General features: G+C 41.7%; 1 protein-coding gene across 1 annotated transcript; it reads left to right on the forward strand.

Annotated features, from left to right (window-relative positions):
* The first annotated feature begins 9885 nt into the window (after positions 1-9885).
* Positions 9886-20519, forward strand: LOC117324020. Its single transcript, XM_033879615.1, has 5 exons — positions 9886-10058; positions 13940-13980; positions 16315-17195; positions 18641-18700; positions 20259-20519. Exons 1-5 carry the CDS (start codon positions 10026-10028, stop codon positions 20267-20269), a joined length of 1026 nt encoding a protein of 341 aa, XP_033735506.1. The 5' UTR covers positions 9886-10025; the 3' UTR covers positions 20270-20519.
* Positions 20520-20690: the final 171 nt, after the last annotated feature.

Consider the following 20690-nt stretch of genomic DNA (forward strand, 5'->3'; position numbering starts at 1 on the left):
AGATTAGGGGCTAATATTTGCATGGATAACAAAACCGGTATTTCAAACTTTATTCTACGATCCGTCTGTCATGTCTTAAGTATTGTCACTTGATTTTCATACACCAGGGGCCTGTTCGTTTATGCGGACAAACTGGTTCGTCAGTTTTTAAATGTAAACCTGCAAATGTTAATACAGGCATTGAGAGTCTTTGTCAAGGCTCAACTGAAAACAATATAAAATCACCAGGTCCGTCTTAATTTCATAAAAGAACAACACCGGTTCAAATGGTCCAACCGTTTGACCGCAAAAACGAAAACGGCCCTGGCAGCCATTTTGAACTTCAGGGTCAGTGCCTGCTGCATTGTATTTCTATTGTCAACCACACGTAGTAGTTTCAGTTTAACGTAGAAATATTCCCTCCCATCATCGGTAATCCAACGATTCATCTGGTTTGTCTAAACGCTGGGACAGGATCAGTATCAGCAGGGTAGTTCATCATTTCTCTGAGGAGATGTGAAACATGTATAAGACTGGCCTTCCTGGCATTTGACGGGAACACGTCGTCAACTTTAGAGTAACGTGAGAGAACATGCACCTCAGGAAGTAGTTGGTAGTTCCACCGAACGTCTTCTAAAGTGGGGTTATAAACGAACGGCCTATCTTCGGCTCCTCTTGACATCCGTGGCGTTATAGACCAACAGCCTACCTTCAACTTCTCTTGACATCTCTTCAGCCTCTCTTGAAATCTGTGGCGTTATAGAAGAACAGCCGTCTTCAACTTATCCTGAAATCTATGTCGTTATAGACGAACAGCCATCTTCATCTTCTCTTGACATCTGTGGCGTTATAGACGAACAGCCATCTTCAGCTTCTCTTGACATCTGTGGCTTCAGCTTCTCTTGACATCTGTGGCGTTATAGACCAACAGCCATCTTCAGCTTCTCTTGACATCTGTGGCGTTATAGACGAACAGCCATCTTCAGCTTCTCTTGACATCAGTGGCGTTAATGACGAACAGCCTACCTTCAGCTTCTCTTGACATCTCTTCAGCTTCTCTTGACATCTGTGGCGGTAAATACGAACAGCCATCTTCAGCTTCTCCTGACATCCGTGGCGGTATAGCCCAACAACCTACCTTCAGTTTCTCTTGACATCAGTGGCGTTATAGACGAACAGCCTATCTTCAGCGTCTCTTGACATCTGTGGCGGTATAGACGAACGGCCACCTTCATCTTCTCTTGACATCTGTGGCGTTATAGACCAACAGCCATCTTCAGCTTATCTTAACATCTGTGGCGGTATAGACGAACGGCCACCTTCAGCTTCTCTTGACATCTGTGGCGTTATAGACGAACGGCCACCTTCAGCTTCTCTTGACATCTGTGGCGTTATAGACCAACAGCCATCTTGAGCTTATCTTAACATCTGTGGCGGTATAGACGAACGGCCACCTTCAGTTTCTCTTGACATATGTGGCGTTATAGACGAACAGCCATCTTCAACTTCTCTTAGCATCTGTGGTGGTATAGACGAACGGCCACCTTCAGCTTCTCTTGACATCAGTGGCGTTATAGACCAACAGCCACCTTCAGCTTCTCTTAACATCTGTGGCGGTATAGACGAATGGCCACCTTCAGCTTCTCTTGACATCTGTGGCGTTATTGACGAACAGCCTACCTTCAGTTTCTCTTGACATCCTGGGCGTTATAGACGAACAGCCTACCTTCAGTTTCTCTTGACATCAGTGGCGTTATAGACGAACAGCCTACCTTCCGTTTCTCTTGACATCAGTGGCGTTATAGACGAACAACCTACCTCCAGCTTATCTTGACATCTGTGGCGGTAAAGACGAAAAGCCTACCTGCAGCTTCTCTTAAATCTGTGACGGTATAGACGGGCAGCCTAGCTTCAACCACGACTTCGAAGGGTCCAATAGCTTTTGATAGAACTTTAAACAATACAAAGCAAACAAACTAATCTTTGTTGTAACATTATTCTATCATTTTTCACTTAAATCTTAAAATCTTAACCTGTGTATGATGTAGGCTTTTCCTGTTACTTGTAGAATAAGTGTTTGTTGTGTGCTTGACGTCAGGTTTAAGGGGTTTTCCTGAGAGTTTGTGGGAATTCGTCAATATATCTTCAAGTGAAATGTAAGGATTTGGCTATGTCGACGTCTTTGCTTACTATTCTAATGAGCTGTTCTGTATGAAAAAAGGCGGTCAAGAGAGTTGCACCAACTAAAAGCGTGGAAATCAAGAAGGTAACGTGGTTGAAGAAATCTTAAACAATGACAATTTCGTACATTGGATAATTCAAAACATATGAAATGCAGATATACGTATATACAAAAATAGTCAGAGATATCCCTATAAGATAGCCAATACCATCCTGATTACGTGCATTTGAGATTATCTGTATATACCTATATCTCGTATCATATACGTATCTCGAAAAACAAGCTAACTTGGCATACCAATGGTTGGTAATGAGCTCTGTATATGGTATGACCGATATCGTGTTGTATGAGCTCTGTATATGGTATGACCGATATCGTGTGGTATGAGCCCTGTATATGGTATGACCGATATCGTGTGGTATGAGCCCTGTATATGGTATGACTGATATCGTGTGGTATGAGCCCTGTATGTGGTATGACTGATATCATGTGGTATGAGCCCTGTATATGGTATGACCGATATCGTGTGGTATGAGCCCTATATATGGTATGACCGATATCGTGTGGTATGAGCCCTGTATGTGGTATGACCGATATCGTGTGGTATGAGCCCTGTATGTGGTATGACCGATATCGTGTGGTATGAGCCCTGTATGTGGTATGACCGATATCATGTGGTATGAGCCCTGTATATGATATGACGGATATCGTGTGGTATGAGCCCTGTATATGGTATGACCGATATCATGTGGTATGAGCCCTGTTTATTGTATGACCGATATCGTGTGGTATGATCCCTGTTTATTGTATGACCGATATCGTGTGGTATGAGCCCTGTATATGGTATGACCGATATCGTGTTGTATGAGCCCTGTATGTGGTATTACCAATATCGTGTGGTATGAGCCTTGTATATGATATGACTGATATCGTGTGGTATGAGCCCTGTATGTGGTATGACCGATATCGTGTGGTATGAGCCCTGTATGTGGTATTACTGATATCGTGTGGTATGAGCCCTGTATATGGTATGACCGATATCGTGTTGTATGAGCCCTGTATATTGTATGACCGATATCGTGTGGTATGAGCCCTGTATATGGTATGACCGATATCGTGTTGTATGAGCCCTGTATATGGTATGACCGATGTCTCGTGGTATGAGCCCTGTATGTGGTATGACCGATATCATGTGGTATGAGCCCTGTATATGGTATGACTGATATCGTGTGGTATGAGCTCTGTATATGTTATGACTGATATCATGTGGTATGAGCCATGTATGTGGTATGACCGATATCGTGTGGTATGAGCCCTGTATGTGGTATGACCGATATCGTGTGGTATGAGCCCTGTATGTGGTATGATCGTGTGGTATGAGCCCTGGATGTGGTATGACCGATATCGTGTGGTATGAGCCCTGTATGTGGTATGACTGATATCGTGTGGTATGAGCCCTGTATGTGGTATGACCGATATCGTGTGGTATGAGCCCTGGATGTGGTATGACTGATATCGTGTGGTATGAGCCCTGTATGTGGTATGACCGATATCGTGTGGTATGAGCCCTGTATGTGGTATGACCGATATCTCGTGGTATGAGCCCTGTATGTGGTATGACTGATATCGTGTGGTATGAGCCCTGTATATGGTATGACCGATATCGTGTGGTATGAGCCCTGTATATGGTATGACCGATATCGTGTGGTATGAGCCCTGTTTATTGTATGACCGATATCGTGTGGTATGATCCCTGTTTATTGTATGACCGATATCGTGTGGTATGAGCCCTGTATATGGTATGACCGATATCGTGTTGTATGAGCCCTGTATGTGGTATGACCGATATCGTGTGGTATGAGCCCTGTATATGGTATGACCGATATCGTGTTGTATGAGCCCTGTATATGGTATGACCGATATCTCGTGGTATGAGCCCTGTATGTGGTATGACCGATATCTCGTGGTATGAGCCATGTATGTGGTATGACCGATATCATGTGGTATGAGCCCTGTATATGATATGACCGATATCGTGTGGTATGAGCCCTATATATGATATGACCGATATCGTGTGGTATGAGCCCTGTATATGGTATGACTGATATCGTGTGGTATGAGCCCTGTATATGGTATGACCGATATCGTGTGGTATGAGCCCTGTATGTGGTATGACCGATATCGTGTGGTATAAGCCCTGTATGTGGTATGACCGATATCGTGTGGTATGAGCCCTGTATGTGGTATGACTGATATCATGTGATATGAGCCCTGTATGTGGTATGATCGTGTGGTATGAGCCATGTATGTGGTATGACCGATATCGTGTGGTATGAGCCCTGTATATGGTATGACCGATATCGTGTTGTATGAGCCCTGTATGTGGTATGACCGATATCGTGTGGTATGAGCCCTGTATATGGTATGACCGATATCGTGTTGTATGAGCCCTGTATATGGTATGACCGATATCTCGTGGTATGAGCCCTGTATGTGGTATGACCGATATCGTGTGGTATGAGCCCTGTATGTGGTATGACCGATATCGTGTGGTATGAGCCCTGTATATGGTATGACGGATATCGTGTGGTATGAGCTCTGTATGTGGTATAACCGATATCGTGTTATGAGCCCTGTATGTGATATGATCGTGTGGTATGAGCCATGTATGTGGTATGACCGATATCATGTAGTATGAGCCCTGTATATGGTATGGCCGATATCGTGTGGTATGAGCCCTGTATATGATATGACCGATGTCTCGTGGTATGAGCCCTGTATATGTTATGACCGATGTCTCGTGGTATGAGCCCTGTATATGTTATGACTGATATCGTGTGGTATGAGCCCTGTATATGTTATGACTGATATCGTGTGGTATGAGCCCTGTATATGTTATGACTGATATCGTGTGGTATGAGCCCTGTATATGGTATGACCGATATCGTGTGGTATGAGCCCTGTATGTGATATGACCGATATCGTGTGGTATGAGCCCTGTATGTGGTATGACCGATATCGTGTGGTATGAACCCTGTTTATTGTATGACCGATATCGTGTGGTATGATCCCTGTTTATTGTATGACCGATATCGTGTGGTATGAGCCCTGTATATGTTATGACTGATATCGTGTGGTATGAGCCCTGTATATGGTATGACTGATATCATGTGGTATGAGCCCTGTATATGGTATGACTGATATCATGTGATATGAGCCCTGTATATGGTATGACCGATATCATGTGGTATGAGCCCTGTATATGGTATGACCGATATCGTGTTGTATGAGCTCTGTATGTGGTATGACCGATATCGTGTGGTATGAGCCCTGTATATGGTATGACCGATATCATGTGGTATGAGCCCTGTATATGGTATGACCGATATCGTGTTGTATGAGCTCTGTATGTGGTATGACCGATATCGTGTGGTATGAGCCCTGTATATGGTATGACTGATATCATGTGGTATGAGCCCTGTATATGGTATGACTGATATCATGTGATATGAGCCATGTATGTGGTATGACTGATATCATGTGGTATGATCCCTGTTTATTGTATGACCGATATCGTGTGGTATGAGCCCTGTATATGTTATGACTGATATCGTGTGGTATGAGCCCTGTATGTAGTATGACCGATATCGTGTGGTATGAGCCCTGTATATGGTATGACTGATATCATGTGATATGAGCCCTGTATGTGGTATGACCGATATCGTGTTGTATGAGCCCTGTATGTGGTATGAACGATATCGTGTGGTATGAGCCCTGTATATGGTATGACCGATATCGTGTGGTATGAGCTCTGTATATGGTATGACCGATATCGTGTGGTATGAGCCCTGTATGTGGTATGACCGATATCGTGTGGTATGAGCCCTGTATATGGTATGACCGATATCATGTGGTATGAGCCCTGTATATGGTATGACCGATATCGTGTGGTATGAGCTCTGTATATGGTATGACCGATATCGTGTGGTATGAGCTCTGTATATGGTATGACCGATATCGTGTGGTATGAGCCCTGTATATGGTATGACTGATATCGCGTAGTATGAGCCCTGTATGTGGTATGACCGATATCGTGTGGTATGAGCCCTGTATATGGTATGACCGATATCATGTGGTATGAGCCCTGTATATGGTATGACCGATATCGTGTGGTATGAGCCCTGTATATGGTATGACCGATATCGTGTGGTATGAGCCCTGTATATGGTATGACCGATATCGTGTGGTATGAGCCCTGTATATGTTATGACTGATATCATGTGATATGAGCCCTGTATGTGGTATGACCGATATCGTGTGGTATGAGCCCTGTATATGGTATGACCGATATCGTGTGGTATGAGCCCTGTATATGGTATGACCGATATCGTGTGGTATGAGCTCTGTATATGTTATGACTGATATCATGTGGTATGAGCCCTGTATATGGTATGACCGATATCGTGTTGTATGAGCCCTGTATGTGGTATGACTGATATCATGTGATATGAGCCCTGTATGTGGTATGACCGATATCATGTGATATGAGCCCTGTATATGGTATGACCGATATCGTGTTGTATGAGCCCTGGATGTGGTATGACCGATATCGTGTGGTATGAGCCATGTATGTGGTATGACTGATATCGTGTGGTATGAGCCCTGTATATGGTATGACTGATATCGTGTGGTATGAGCCCTGTATATTGTATGACTGATATCGTGTGGTATGAGCCCTGGATGTGGTATGACCGATATCGTGTTGTATGAGCCCTGGATGTGGTATGACCGATATCATGTGATATGAGCCCTGTATATGGTATGACCGATATCTCGTGGTATGAGCCCTGTATATTGTATGACTGATATCGTGTGGTATGAGCCCTGGATGTGGTATGACCGATATCGTGTGGTATGAGCCATGTATGTGGTATGACTGATATCGTGTGGTATGAGCCCTGTATGTGGTATGACTGATATCGTGTGGTATAAGCCCTGTATATGGTATGACTGATATCGTGTGGTATGAGCCCTGTATATGTTATGACTGATATCGTGTGGTATGAGCCCTGTATATTGTATGACCGATATCGTGTGGTATGAGCCCTGTATATGGTATGACTGATATCGTGTGGTATGAGCCCTGTATATGGTATGACTGATATCGTGTGGTATGAGCCCTGTATATGGTATGACCGATATCGTGTGGTATGAGCCCTGTATATGGTATGACCGATATCGTGTGGTATGAGCCCTGTATATGGTATGACTGATATCGTGTGGTATGAGCCCTGTATATGGTATGACCGATATCGTGTGGTATGAGCCCTGGATGTGGTATGACCGATATCGTGTTGTATGAGCCCTGGATGTGGTATGACCGATATCATGTGATATGAGCCCTGTATATGGTATGACCGATATCTCGTGGTATGAGCCCTGTATATGGTATGACTGATATCGTGTGGTATGAGCCCTGTATGTGGTATGACCGATATCGTGTGGTATGAGCCCTGTATATGGTATGACCGATATCGTGTGGTATGAGCCCTGTATGTGGTATGACCGATATCGTGTGGTATGAGCCCTGTATATGGTATGACCGATATCGTGTGGTATGAGCCCTGTATATGGTATGACCGATATCGTGTGGTATGAGCCCTGTATATGGTATGACTGATATCGTGTGGTATGAGCCCTGTATATGGTATGACCGATATCGTGTGGTATGAGCCCTGTATGTGGTATGACCGATATCGTGTGGTATAAGCCCTGTATATGGTATGACTGATATCGTGTGGTATGAGCCCTGTATATTGTATGACCGATATCGTGTGGTATGAGCCCTGTATATGTTATGACTGATATCGTGTGGTATGAGCCCTGTATATGTTATGACTGATATCGTGTGGTATGAGCCCTGTATGTGGTATGACTGATATCGTGTGGTATGAGCCCTGTATATGGTATGACTGATATCGTGTGGTATGAGCCCTGTATGTGGTATGACCGATATCGTGTGGTATGAGCCCTGTATATGGTATGACCGATATCGTGTGGTATGAGCCCTGTATGTGGTATGACTGATATCGTGTGGTATGAGCCCTGTATGTGGTATGACCGATATCGTGTGGTATGAGCCCTGTATGTGGTATGACTGATATCGTGTGGTATGAGCCCTGTATGTGGTATGACTGATATCGTGTGGTATGAGCCCTGGATGTGGTATGACTGATATCGTGTGGTATGAGCCCTGGATGTGGTATGACTGATATCGTGTTGTATGAGCCCTGTATGTGGTATGACCGATATCGTGTGGTATGAGCTCTGTATATGGTATGACTGATATCGTGTTGTATGAGCCCTGTATATGGTATGACTGATATCGTGTGGTATGAGCCCTGTATATGGTATGACCGATATCGTGTGGTATGAGCCCTGTATATGATATTACCAATATCGTGTGGTATGAGCCCTGTATATGGTATGACCGATATCGTGTGGTATGAGCCCTGTATGTGGTATGACTGATATCGTGTGGTATGAGCCCTGTATATGGTATGACCGATATCGTGTGGTATGAGCCCTGTATGTGGTATGACTGATATCGTGTGGTATGAGCCCTGGATGTGGTATGACTGATATCGTGTTGTATGAGCCCTGTATGTGGTATGACCGATATCGTGTAGTATGAGCTCTGTATATGGTATGACTGATATCGTGTTGTATGAGCCCTGTATATGGTATGACTGATATCGTGTGGTATGAGCCCTGTATATGGTATGACCGATATCGTGTGGTATGAGCCCTGTATATGATATTACCAATATCGTGTGGTATGAGCCCTGTATATGGTATGACCGATATCGTGTGGTATGAGCCCTGTATGTGGTATGACTGATATCGTGTGGTATGAGCCCTGTATATGGTATGACCGATATCGTGTGGTATGAGCCCTGTATGTGGTATGACTGATATCGTGTGGTATGAGCCCTGTATATGGTATGACCGATATCGTGTGGTATGAGCCCTGTATATGGTATGACCGATATCGTGTGGTATGAGCCCTGTATGTGGTATGACCGATATCGTGTGGTATGAGCCCTGTATATGGTATGACCGATATCGTGTGGTATGAGCCCTGGATGTGGTATGATCGTGTGGTATGAGCCCTGTAATATTCATTTGCATTATAAAAGCCTTTTGTTGAAGAACATACATTATAGCAATTTTGTAAGCTTATTTCGAGCTAACTACAACTTAGTTTGTTGTTCATCTTTTATTGGCGCATCAGAATATGTTTAACATTGTGTGTTTCCTTATATTATTTATGAAAAAAATTGGCGTTTTCAGTGTAACCTAATTGTGGAGTGACATGCGCCAGGTTAGTATTGACGTTTAGACAATACCTGCTTTAGTTAATTAACTACTCACACCCCTACAGTGTTCAGTAATTAATGACAACACCAGGCAGGTGACCTGTAGACACTAGACTTGGCGATATTTCCCGATATCAGCAAGAAATCTCCGTCCCATATCGTACTCAACAACAATACTTTAATGATAGGGGAGTCAAATCGTTCGATATGGTTGTGAATTTTCTTCTATAGACTAGTCACTTGTCGTTTGATTTGCATATTGGTAGTGTATATCAGACAAAGACTGGATATACTGCACGGCCCAGCGGTGACCTCCAATATCGTCACTGGGTAGACATTTAAAACACTGCAGGTTGATCAACGTATCTCATCAATGGACAAAAGTTAATATGTAATAGTTAACTGTAATGCTGTTTAGTAAAATGATCTGGATCATCTCTAATTCCAGTTGATCGACAAGAAGCGTGGGAATATTGTCAACGACCATGGACAATTTCCACTTCAGCATGGCGTACAGCGTGAGTACCATATGACTAACGAGTGTCTGATGATACTGTCAAACATTTGTCATTTATAAGAACAAGATTTATTTAGAGCAGATAAAAACATACTTCATAAATATGAAGGTCGACATTTTTTATGAGTACTAGTAATTCTTGCTAACTTATTGTAAAGAACTAAGGCTTAATATTAACACTATCTAATTGTCTTATGGTTTTTTTTTCTAACGCTTTGTAAGCCCTCGAAATGAACATGTTCTAATTTATTCCACAGATTATATTTCGAGGCCATAGTTAAATAATTTTCAGTCCAAAAAAATCAGAAAAGTAATTTGGATATATTCAAATGGTAATTTTGTGGGATTATGGTATAGATACAACAAAATGGAATCAGTGAGGTGTACTTTTATGTTTCAATCTTGGTAACATGTTTGGTAAGTTGGTCGACGCTACTGAAACGTTTGCTTCGATAGGCACGTTTACTGGAATTATCTAAACAAAACACTCTTACACTTAATAACCTGTTTCTTGATTACCTAAGGTCATTTGTCGCCTTACTGTGTCCAAAAGAGTTTCACATTCATTGTGTTACTATAGCACAGCACTGACAGTACGTCATACAACCGGTACTACCGGAGGGGGGGGGGGGGGGGGGGGGGGGGGGGGGGGGGGGGGGGGTTGTTACTATAGCACAGCACTGACAGTACGTCATACTACCGGTACTACCGGAAGGGGGATTTGTTACTATAGCACAGCACTGACAGTACGTCATACTACCGGTACTACCGGAGGGGGGATTTGTTACTATAGGACAGCACAGTGACAGTACGTCATACAACCGGTACTACCGGAGGGGGGATTTGTTACTATAGGACAGCACAGTGACAGTACGTCATACTATCGGTACTAACGGAGGGGGATTTGTTACTATAGGACAGCACTGACAGTACGTCATACAATCGGTACTACCGGAGGGGGGATTTGTTACTATAGGACAGCACAGTGACAGTACGTCATACTACCGGTACTACCGGAGGGGGATTTGTTACTATAGGACAGCACAGTGAGAGTACGTCATACAACCGGTACTACCGGAGGGGGGATTTGTTACTATAGGACAGCACAGTGACAGTACGTCATACTACCGGTACTACCGGAGGGGGGATTTGTTACTATAGGGCAGCACAGTGAGAGTACGTCATACTACCGGTACTACCGGAGGGGGGATTTGTTACTATAGGACAGTACAGTGACAGTACGTCATACTACCGGTACTACCGGAGGGGGATTTGTTACTATAGGACAGCACAGTGACAGTACGTCATACTACCGGTACTACCGGAGGGGGGATTTGTTACTATAGGACAGCACAGTGACAGTACGTCATACTACCGGTACTACCGGAGGGGGGATTTGTTACTATAGGACAGCACTGACAGTACGTCATACAACCGGTACTACCGGAGGGGGTGTGTGTTACTATAGGACAGCACAGTGACAGTACGCCATACAACCGGTACTACCGGAGGGGGATTTGTTACTATAGGACAGCACTGACAGTACGTCATACTACCGGTACTACCGGAGGGGGGATTTGTTACTATAGGACAGCACACTGACAGTACGTCATACAATCGGTACTACCGGAGGGGGGATTTCTTACTACAGGACAGCACAGTGACAGTACGTCATACTACCGGTACTACCGGAGGGGGGATTTGTTACTATAGGACAGCACAGTGACAGTACGTCATACTACCGGTACTACCGGAGGGGGGATTTGTTACTATAGGACAGCACACTGACAGTACGTCATACTACCGGTACTACCGGAGGGGGGATTTGTTACTATAGGACAGTACAGTGACAGTACGTCATACTACCGGTACTACCGGAGGGGGATTTGTTACTATAGGACAGCACAGTGACAGTACGTCATACTACCGGTACTACCGGAGGGGGGATTTGTTACTATAGGACAGCACACTGACAGTACGTCATACAATCGGTACTACCGGAGGGGGGATTTGTTACTACAGGACAGCACAGTGACAGTACGTCATACTACCGGTACTACCGGAGGGGGGATTTGTTACTATAGGACAGCACAGTGACAGTACGTCATACAACCGGTACTACCGGAGGGGGATTTGTTACTATAGGACATCACAGTGAGAGTACGTCATACAACCGGTACTACCGGAGGGGGGATTTGTTACTATAGGACAGCACAGTGACAGTACGTCATACAACCGGTACTACCGGAGGGGGGATTTGTTACTATAGGACAGCACAGTGACAGTACGTCATACAACCGGTACTACCGGAGGGGGGATTTGTTACTATAGGACAGCACAGTGACAGTACGTCATACAACCGGTACTACCGGGGGGGGGGGGGGGGATTTGTTACTATAGGACAGCACTGACAGTACGTCATACAACCGGTACTACCGGAGGGGGGGTTTGTTACTATAGGACAGCACTGACAGTACGTCATACTACCGGTACTACCGGAGGGGGGATTTGTTACTATAGGACAGCACTGACAGTAATACTACCGGAGGGGGGATTTGTTACTATAGGACAGCACTGACAGTACGTCATACAACCGGTACTACCGGAGGGGGGATTTGTTACTACAGGACAGCACTGACAGTACGTCATACAACCGGTACTACCGGAGGGGGATTTGTTACTACAGGACAGCACTGACAGTAATACTACCGGAGGGGGGATTTGTTACTATACGACAGCACAGTGACAGTGCGCCATACAATGCATAGCAGACTATGGTGAAAAAAGAACGACACAACTACGATACCGCAGCTACCGTAGGAAAATACTTATATAGGTTTATCTGTTGTCTAATCCTTTTGTATTATTTGTACAATAAAATTTGTTGAGGCGAAATGAAGTACCGCAGCTACTGAATCGTATGTTATGTGGTTCTGGGTGATGGGGATAAAGTTAGATAAATGAACATGCATATTTAATTTGGTTGATATAGCTTACTAAAAATGCGGACATTTATAAATCATGTATCGGTACCATGAAAACAGATAAAAATTCTGTAACGTTTAGTTTTCAATATCAACAGTAAAGAATACATTTACACTTATAAACAAGTGTGACACCTGTGACATATATATGTCAGTCTTTATGAAAATATTGTCTTACATTTTTATTGTACAGCTTGTGTGGTTTAGTTTTTATACATTACAAGACCAACGTACGTCCGGGTAAGGAATAAATACTATAGTATTGGGTTACATTTCCCGCTATTGTGCTGGAAGTCAATGAAGCCGTTATAATAGACTACGCTAACGGTACAGACTTCAATATCATAGACCTCGATGTTATCTATACCGGGCCGGGTATATATATAATGTATCTATAATTATATACATTGATCGATGAACAGGAATAAAAAGTGGGCAATGACCTTTTTGTAATAAATATTTAATCCTACCTATAGCATACAAACCTGTATGGTAGATATATTAGAGTAAACTCGTCACCCTCTGGACAGACAGCAGTGTCAGCTTTCGTCGTCCTACTTCAAAATGGGAAATACGTTTATTGTAAAATGTACACACCTGCCAACAGCTTCAAATACAGTGCAATGTTAAAGTCTGCAATATGTTAACATCACTTGGTTATACCTGGTATCCTATATAAAGCCTAGCTCTGACAAAGACTGGGTACGAGATTTACTAAACTAATCCTAATGCTAATCAAAATATATTTCTATAGAGAAATACACACCATACAAATTAATCCGTTGGATTTCGGTTGTGAGTTATACCTACATATTAAATGTTCTAGTCGTGTGCCTGTAAAGCTGTACTACAGTGGACAGGATACCTGGTATAGTCTGTACATCTTCATGTTTTGCAGTTCATCGGTCAGTCCCGACGGGAGGGGAGTGCCACCAGCATGTAAGTTTGTAAACCTACCCTGTTCACATAAACATGGAGAATATTAGTTAAATGAGGAGCTCTCACATTGTGTGTATGTAACAGTTTAATGAGGAGCTCTCACATTGTGTGTATGTAACAGTTTAATGAGGAGCTCTCACATTGTGTGTATGTAACAGTTTAATGAGGAGCTCTCACATTGTGTGTATGTAACAGTTTAATGAGGAGCTCTCACATTGTGTGTATGTAACAGTTTAATGAGGAGCTCTCACATTGTGTGTATGTAACAGTTTAATGAGGAGCTCTCACATTGTGTGTATGTAACAGTTTAATGAGGAGCTCTCACATTGTGTGTAGTTATGGCTAACAGTTTAATGAGGAGCTCTCACATTGTGTGTATGTAACAGTTTAATGAGGAGCTCTCACATTGTGTGTATGTAACAGTTTAATGAGGAGCTCTCACATTGTGTGTATGTAACAGTTTAATGAGGAGCTCTCACATTGTGTGTATGTAACAGTTTAATGAGGAGCTCTCACATTGTGTGTATGTAACAGTTTAATGAGGAGCTCTCACATTGTGTGTATGTAACAGTTAAAATCACTGTCACCGTCCAATCGTCTTAGTAGTTACACGTGAACAGTGTTCTGTCGATACACAAAAACCTTCAAAGTTGTAATCAGTCAATCAAGATTTATCCCCGGTTCTTCTGTTCCTCTATATATTTGTTCCCAGTTCCTCTCCTGTTCCTCTAAATATTTATTTCCCGTTCCTCTTATATTCCTCTAGATTTGTCCCCAGTCCCTCTCCTATTGCTTTAATGACATGTTCCCAGTTCCTTTCCTAATCATCTTAAGATTTGTCCCCAGTTCCCCTACTATTGTTCCAAGTTTTTCTCCAATTCCACAAAAGAATTGTTCCCAGTTTCTTTTATGTTCCCCTAAAGATTTTCCCTCAGTTCCTCCCCTATTCCTCTAGAGGTGTGTTCCAAGTTTCTCTCCTATTCCACAAAAGATATGTCCCCAGTTCCTTTCCTATTCCTTTAAAGATTTGTCCCCAGTTCCTTTCCTATTCCTTTAAAGATTTGTCCCCAGTTCCTTTCCTATTCCTTTAAAGATTTGTCCCCAGTTCCTAACCTATTCCTTTAAAGATTTGTCCCCAGTTCCTTTCCTATTCCTCAAAAGATATGTCCCCAGTTCCTAACCTATTCCTTTAAAGATTTGCCCCCAGTTCCTAACCTATTCCTCTAAAGTTTTGTTCCCAGTTCCTCTTCTATTCCTTTAAAGTTTTTTCCCAGTTTCTTTCATGTTCCTATCCTATTCCACAAAAGATATGTCCCCAGTTCCTCTCCTATTCCTTTAAAGATTTGATCCCAGTTCCTTTCCTATTCCTCTAAAGATTTGTCCCCAGTTCCTAACCTATTCCTCTAAAGATTTGTCCCCAGTTCCTCTCCTATTCCTTTAAAGATTTGTCCCCAGTTCCTCTCCTATTCCTTTAAAGATTTGTCCCCAGTTCCTCTCCTATTCCTTTAAAGATTTGTCCCCAGTTCCTTTCCTATTCCTCTGAAGATTTGTTTACAGTTCCTCTGGTATTCCCCTAAACATGTCATCCCAATTGCTCTCCTATTCTCTAAACCTCTGCCTACATCCTTCCACAGATTTGCTCCCAGTTGATATCTTATTTCTTAGTGTACGTGTTTCCAGTATCTGTGTGTTACGGACATATTTTGAAACACAACTGTTGAAAAGGCATTTTTATTGCGTTCGCTATCCTGTCTTCAACTTGTATGCAGTGTTATCCACTAACTGTGTTTTGTGCCATTGCTATATACGACTGAAGTCGTGCGTGATATCAGCTGACTACCATAGGTAAGTGTAGGTTTCCATTTTAATTTTGATGGCGCTTCTATGATTGTTTCTGTAAATATTTAAATGTTCTGAATATCACTTTGATATTTGGTCTAACTATTACTGTAAGTAATGTCACTCAACCTCCAAATGACCTGATATACAGCACACATTTTAGTCTAACCATGGGATTAATTCGGATTACGATAATCCTGTTATATACGACTGACCCATGGACCTACACGGAACAGTTAACCACCGACTGAGGCTGCCAACCCCAAATCTTGGCTTACATCTTGAACTCTTTTGTACACAACTGACATTAAATGAAATTCACAGCAGAAGGTACGGGTGGTTACCCTGCCAGAATATTGTTTGACCCACTATTCATAGACCACCCTTTATCCTACAAGATGGGGTTTACAACTTCATCACAAGAAGTAGCATTTGGTAGAAGTTCTAATAATCTTATGCATATATGGTTTGACATGTTAATGGTTTTATCTACAGAAACACCAGGGCCAGTCTTGAGCGTGCGCATACGATGAGTGTGGTTCGTGAGTTGAAGCGGTCGTCAAAAGCACCACCTTTACCCCGCGGGAAGGATTTCCATGTGTTCTTCTGTTTCCACCTTGGAGTTCCGGACAAAGACTGGGTCAAGGTCGTATCGAGAGAACTTGAATACCTTGGCTATAAGTGTTGTGTGTTCGAACGAGATTTTGAACCAGGGATTTCAATATCTGCCAACGTTAGGAATGCGCTGGAAAAATCCGTCAGGACCATAGTCGTGTTGTCCTCTTCTTACATCAACAAGGAATGGCATCAGATGGAACTGGAATATATGGCACACGGAGCGGGAGAAATCAGTTTCGTCCCGATTCTGATAGAGCCATGTGGCATCCCACCATTTTTGAAGTACTTTCAGTACATCAATGCCACAGGCGCCAAGGAGACTTGGTGGCGACACTTGGTGGACACTCTTAGAGGCTCGGCGCCAACGCTGCCACCGCGAAAAAGATACCACGTACTGATTGCACACAATATGGCAGATACCGCTTGGGTGTCAAAGATTGTAAAGACTTTAGAATCTCCAAATGTGGGATTGATTTGTTGTTATCCAGGGAGGGACTTCAAACCTGGTTCTCCAGTGATAGAGAACGTTGATCATGCTATCAAACGATCGGTTAAAATCGTTTTAGTATTATCACAAAATTTTCTAAAGTTAGAATGGAAAAAGTATTACGACGGACGGATGAGAGGCAGACGTCCGATTCCAGTACTGTTGAACAATTGTGAACTTCCGCCATCCCTCGAGGATATTGTCTGCATTGACACCCAGTCCGAGAAGGATCTTTGGTGGCCAGTGTTTCTTGGTGCTCTCACGGAAGAAGGTATTGTCATGTCAATTATCTTCTCTCTCAAGTGATTATGGCGACATGTTGATTATCTTCTCTCTTAGGCAACTCTGTCGTGTCACGTTAAGCATATATTCTCTTAGGTCACTGGGGTCACGTTTAGCATCTACTCTCTTAGGTCACCGGCGTCACGTTTAGTGTCTACTATCTGAAGTAAATGTGGCGTCACGTTTAGTGTCTACTCTAGGTCACCGGCGTCACGTTTAGTGTCTACTATCTGAGGTAAATGTGGCGTCACGTTTAGTGTCTACTCTCTTAGGTCACCGGCGTCACGTTTAGTGTCTACTCTCTCAGGTAACCGTTGGGTCACATTAAATATCTACTCTCTCAGGTAACACAGGGGCGTCTCGTTAAGTATCTTCTTGTTCAAATAATTCGGTGGCGTCAAGAAAAGCATCTACTCTCTGAGGTAACACAGTGGCGTCATATTAGGTATCCTCTCTCTCGGGTAAAAGTGTCGCCACGTTAAATATCTACTCTCTCTGGTAATTCAGTGGCATCACGTTAAATATCTACTCTCTCGGGTAATTCAGTGGCGTCACGTTAAATTTCTAGTAGCGTCACGTTAAATATCTACTCTCTCGGGTATTTCAGTGGCGTCACGTTAAATATCTACTCTCTCAGGTAACACAGTGACATCACGTTAAGTATCTACTCTCTCAGGTAACACAGTGTCGTCACGATAAATATCTACTCTCTCAGGTAACACAGTGACATCACGTTAAATATCTACTCTCTCAGGTAACACAGTGACATCACGTTAAGTATCTACTCTCTCAGGTAACACAGTGACATCACGTTAAGTATGTACTCTCTCAGGTAACACAGTGACATCACGTTAAATATCTACTCTGTCAGGTAACACAGTAGCGTCACATTAAGTATTTACTCTGTCAGGTAACACAGTGGCGTCACGTTAAATATCTACTCTCTCAGATAACACAGTGACATCACGTTAAATATCTACTCTCTCAGGTAACACAGTGTCGTCACGTTAAATATCTACTCTGTCAGGTAACACAGTGACATCACGTTAAATATCTACTCTGGCAGGTAACACAGTAGCGTCACGTTAAATATCTACTCTCTCAGGTAACACAGTGACATCACGTTAAATATCTACTCTGTCAGGTGTATGTAGATTACCATGATAACATTTTTAATGTGTTCACAATGTTGGATGTATATTCACATTGGCAAATGTAGATTACCATGGTAACTGATTGACAGTATTCACAATAACGAAACTATATAGGTTTCCGTGGTACTTGTATGAACGTGTCCACAATGCTAGATGCTATTCACGAGGGCGGGTGTAAATTACCATGGTAACTGTTTGAGCATATGTAAACTACCTTGGTAACTAAAATAATGTTTTATCCCTTGGTGAATATTAATACTATTGTTTTCTTTGGTTGTAGATCCGGTAAATGATGATGCTGTATCAAGTAGCAGCAAGTCCGTAGTTTCCCGACAAACAGGTAAGGTAACAGCTAGGCTCACCTGTTCAGGTACAGTTAAATGATATATTGTTCAAGCCGACAGATAATTATGTCATATATGACACAATTTTGAGGAAAATATGTAACATCACGTGATCAATAGTAACATGTAATGCTACGTGACTTTTAGGATGAATCATACGACAAGTGCCTGAAAGGGTAGTTAGAAATTGGTAGGGTATCTCATACATAGACAGAATTATATTCATGCTATGCCATGTGCTTGTTGAGAAATTACTGCAGATCCGTGTGTGTAATAATGGTCAGATGTAGTGACATCATACCAGGAAATGTAATGTAATAATGCTCAGATGTAGTGACATCATACCAGGTAATGTAATATAATAATGCTCAGATGTAGTGACAACATACCAGGAAATGTAATGTAATAATGATCAGATGTAGTGACAACATACCAGGTAATGTAATATAATAATGGTGAGATGTAGTGACAACATACCAGGTAATGTAATATAATAATGGTGAGATGTAGTGACATCATACCAGGTAATGTAATATAATAATGATCAGATGTAGTGACAACATACCAGGAAATGTAATGTAATAATGATAAAATGTAGTGACATCATACCAGGTAATGTAATGTAATAATGATCAGATGTAGTGACAACATACCAGGTAATGAAATAATGATCAGATGTAGTGACAACATAACCAGGAAATGTAATATAATAATGCTCAGATGTAGTGACAACATACCAGGTAATGTAATATAATAATGGTGAGATGTAGTGACATCATACCAGGTAATGTAATATAATAATGCTCAGATGTAGTGACAACAAACCAGGAAATGTAATGTAATAATGATAAGATGTAGTGACAACAAACCAGGAAATGTAATGTAATAATGATAAGATGTAGTGACAACATAACCAGGAAATGTAATGTAATAATGATAAGATGTAGTGACAACAAACCAGGAAATGTAATGTAATAATGATAAGATGTAGTGCCAACATGCCAGGAAATGTAATATAATAATGATAAAATGTAGTGACAACATACCAAGAAATGTAATGTAATAATGATAAGATGTAGTGACATCATACCAGGAAATGTAATATAATAATGATCAGATGTAGTGACAACATACCAGGAAATGTAATGTAATAATGATAAGATGTAGTGACAACATAACCAGGAAATGTAATGTAATAATGATCAGATGTAGTGACAACATAACCAGGAAATGTAATGTAATAATGATAAAATGTAGTGACAACATACCAGGTAATGAAATAATGATCAGATGTAGTGACAACATACCAGGAAATGTAATGTAATAATGATAAGAAGGAAAGACAACATACTAGGAAATGTAGTGTAATAATGATAAAATGTAGTGACATAATACAAGGAAATGTAATGTAATAATGGTGAGATGTAGTGACAACATACCAGGTAATGTAATATAATAATGATAAGATGTAAAGACATCATTCAAGGAAATGTAATGTAATTATGATAAGATGTTGTGATGTCATCACTACACCAGTTTGTTGTATATCTACAGATAAGAGATGAGTACAAGGATAGACGGGCTGATTTCTCCGACAAAGATCCCCCGAGTTACATCAGACAGCGCATTTGTATATATTTGTACATATCTATACAGAGAGTGTGTACATTGTATATATATTTATATAGACTTTATATATATATGTACAGAGATAGTATGTAAATATTTATGTAAAGATAATATTATAATCAATATTGAATTTGATTGAATGTAACTTTAAGTGGAACATTATCTGAATAAATTAACTTATATTGATGTCAGTGTATTTGTCACCAACAATGTTACTACTGTAACTAAGACCATTCAATGACCTTAATTCCGTGATGTGTTCCATGGGAAACATTACAACGCTAGATAATTGTTTAAGCATTGTTGATGATATTGTTTTCTATACAGAAGTGTATCAAAATGAAAGATATACGGGAA

Source organism: Pecten maximus, chromosome 3 (assembly GCF_902652985.1).
Source record: "Pecten maximus chromosome 3, xPecMax1.1, whole genome shotgun sequence".
NCBI lineage: Eukaryota > Metazoa > Mollusca > Bivalvia > Pectinida > Pectinidae > Pecten > Pecten maximus.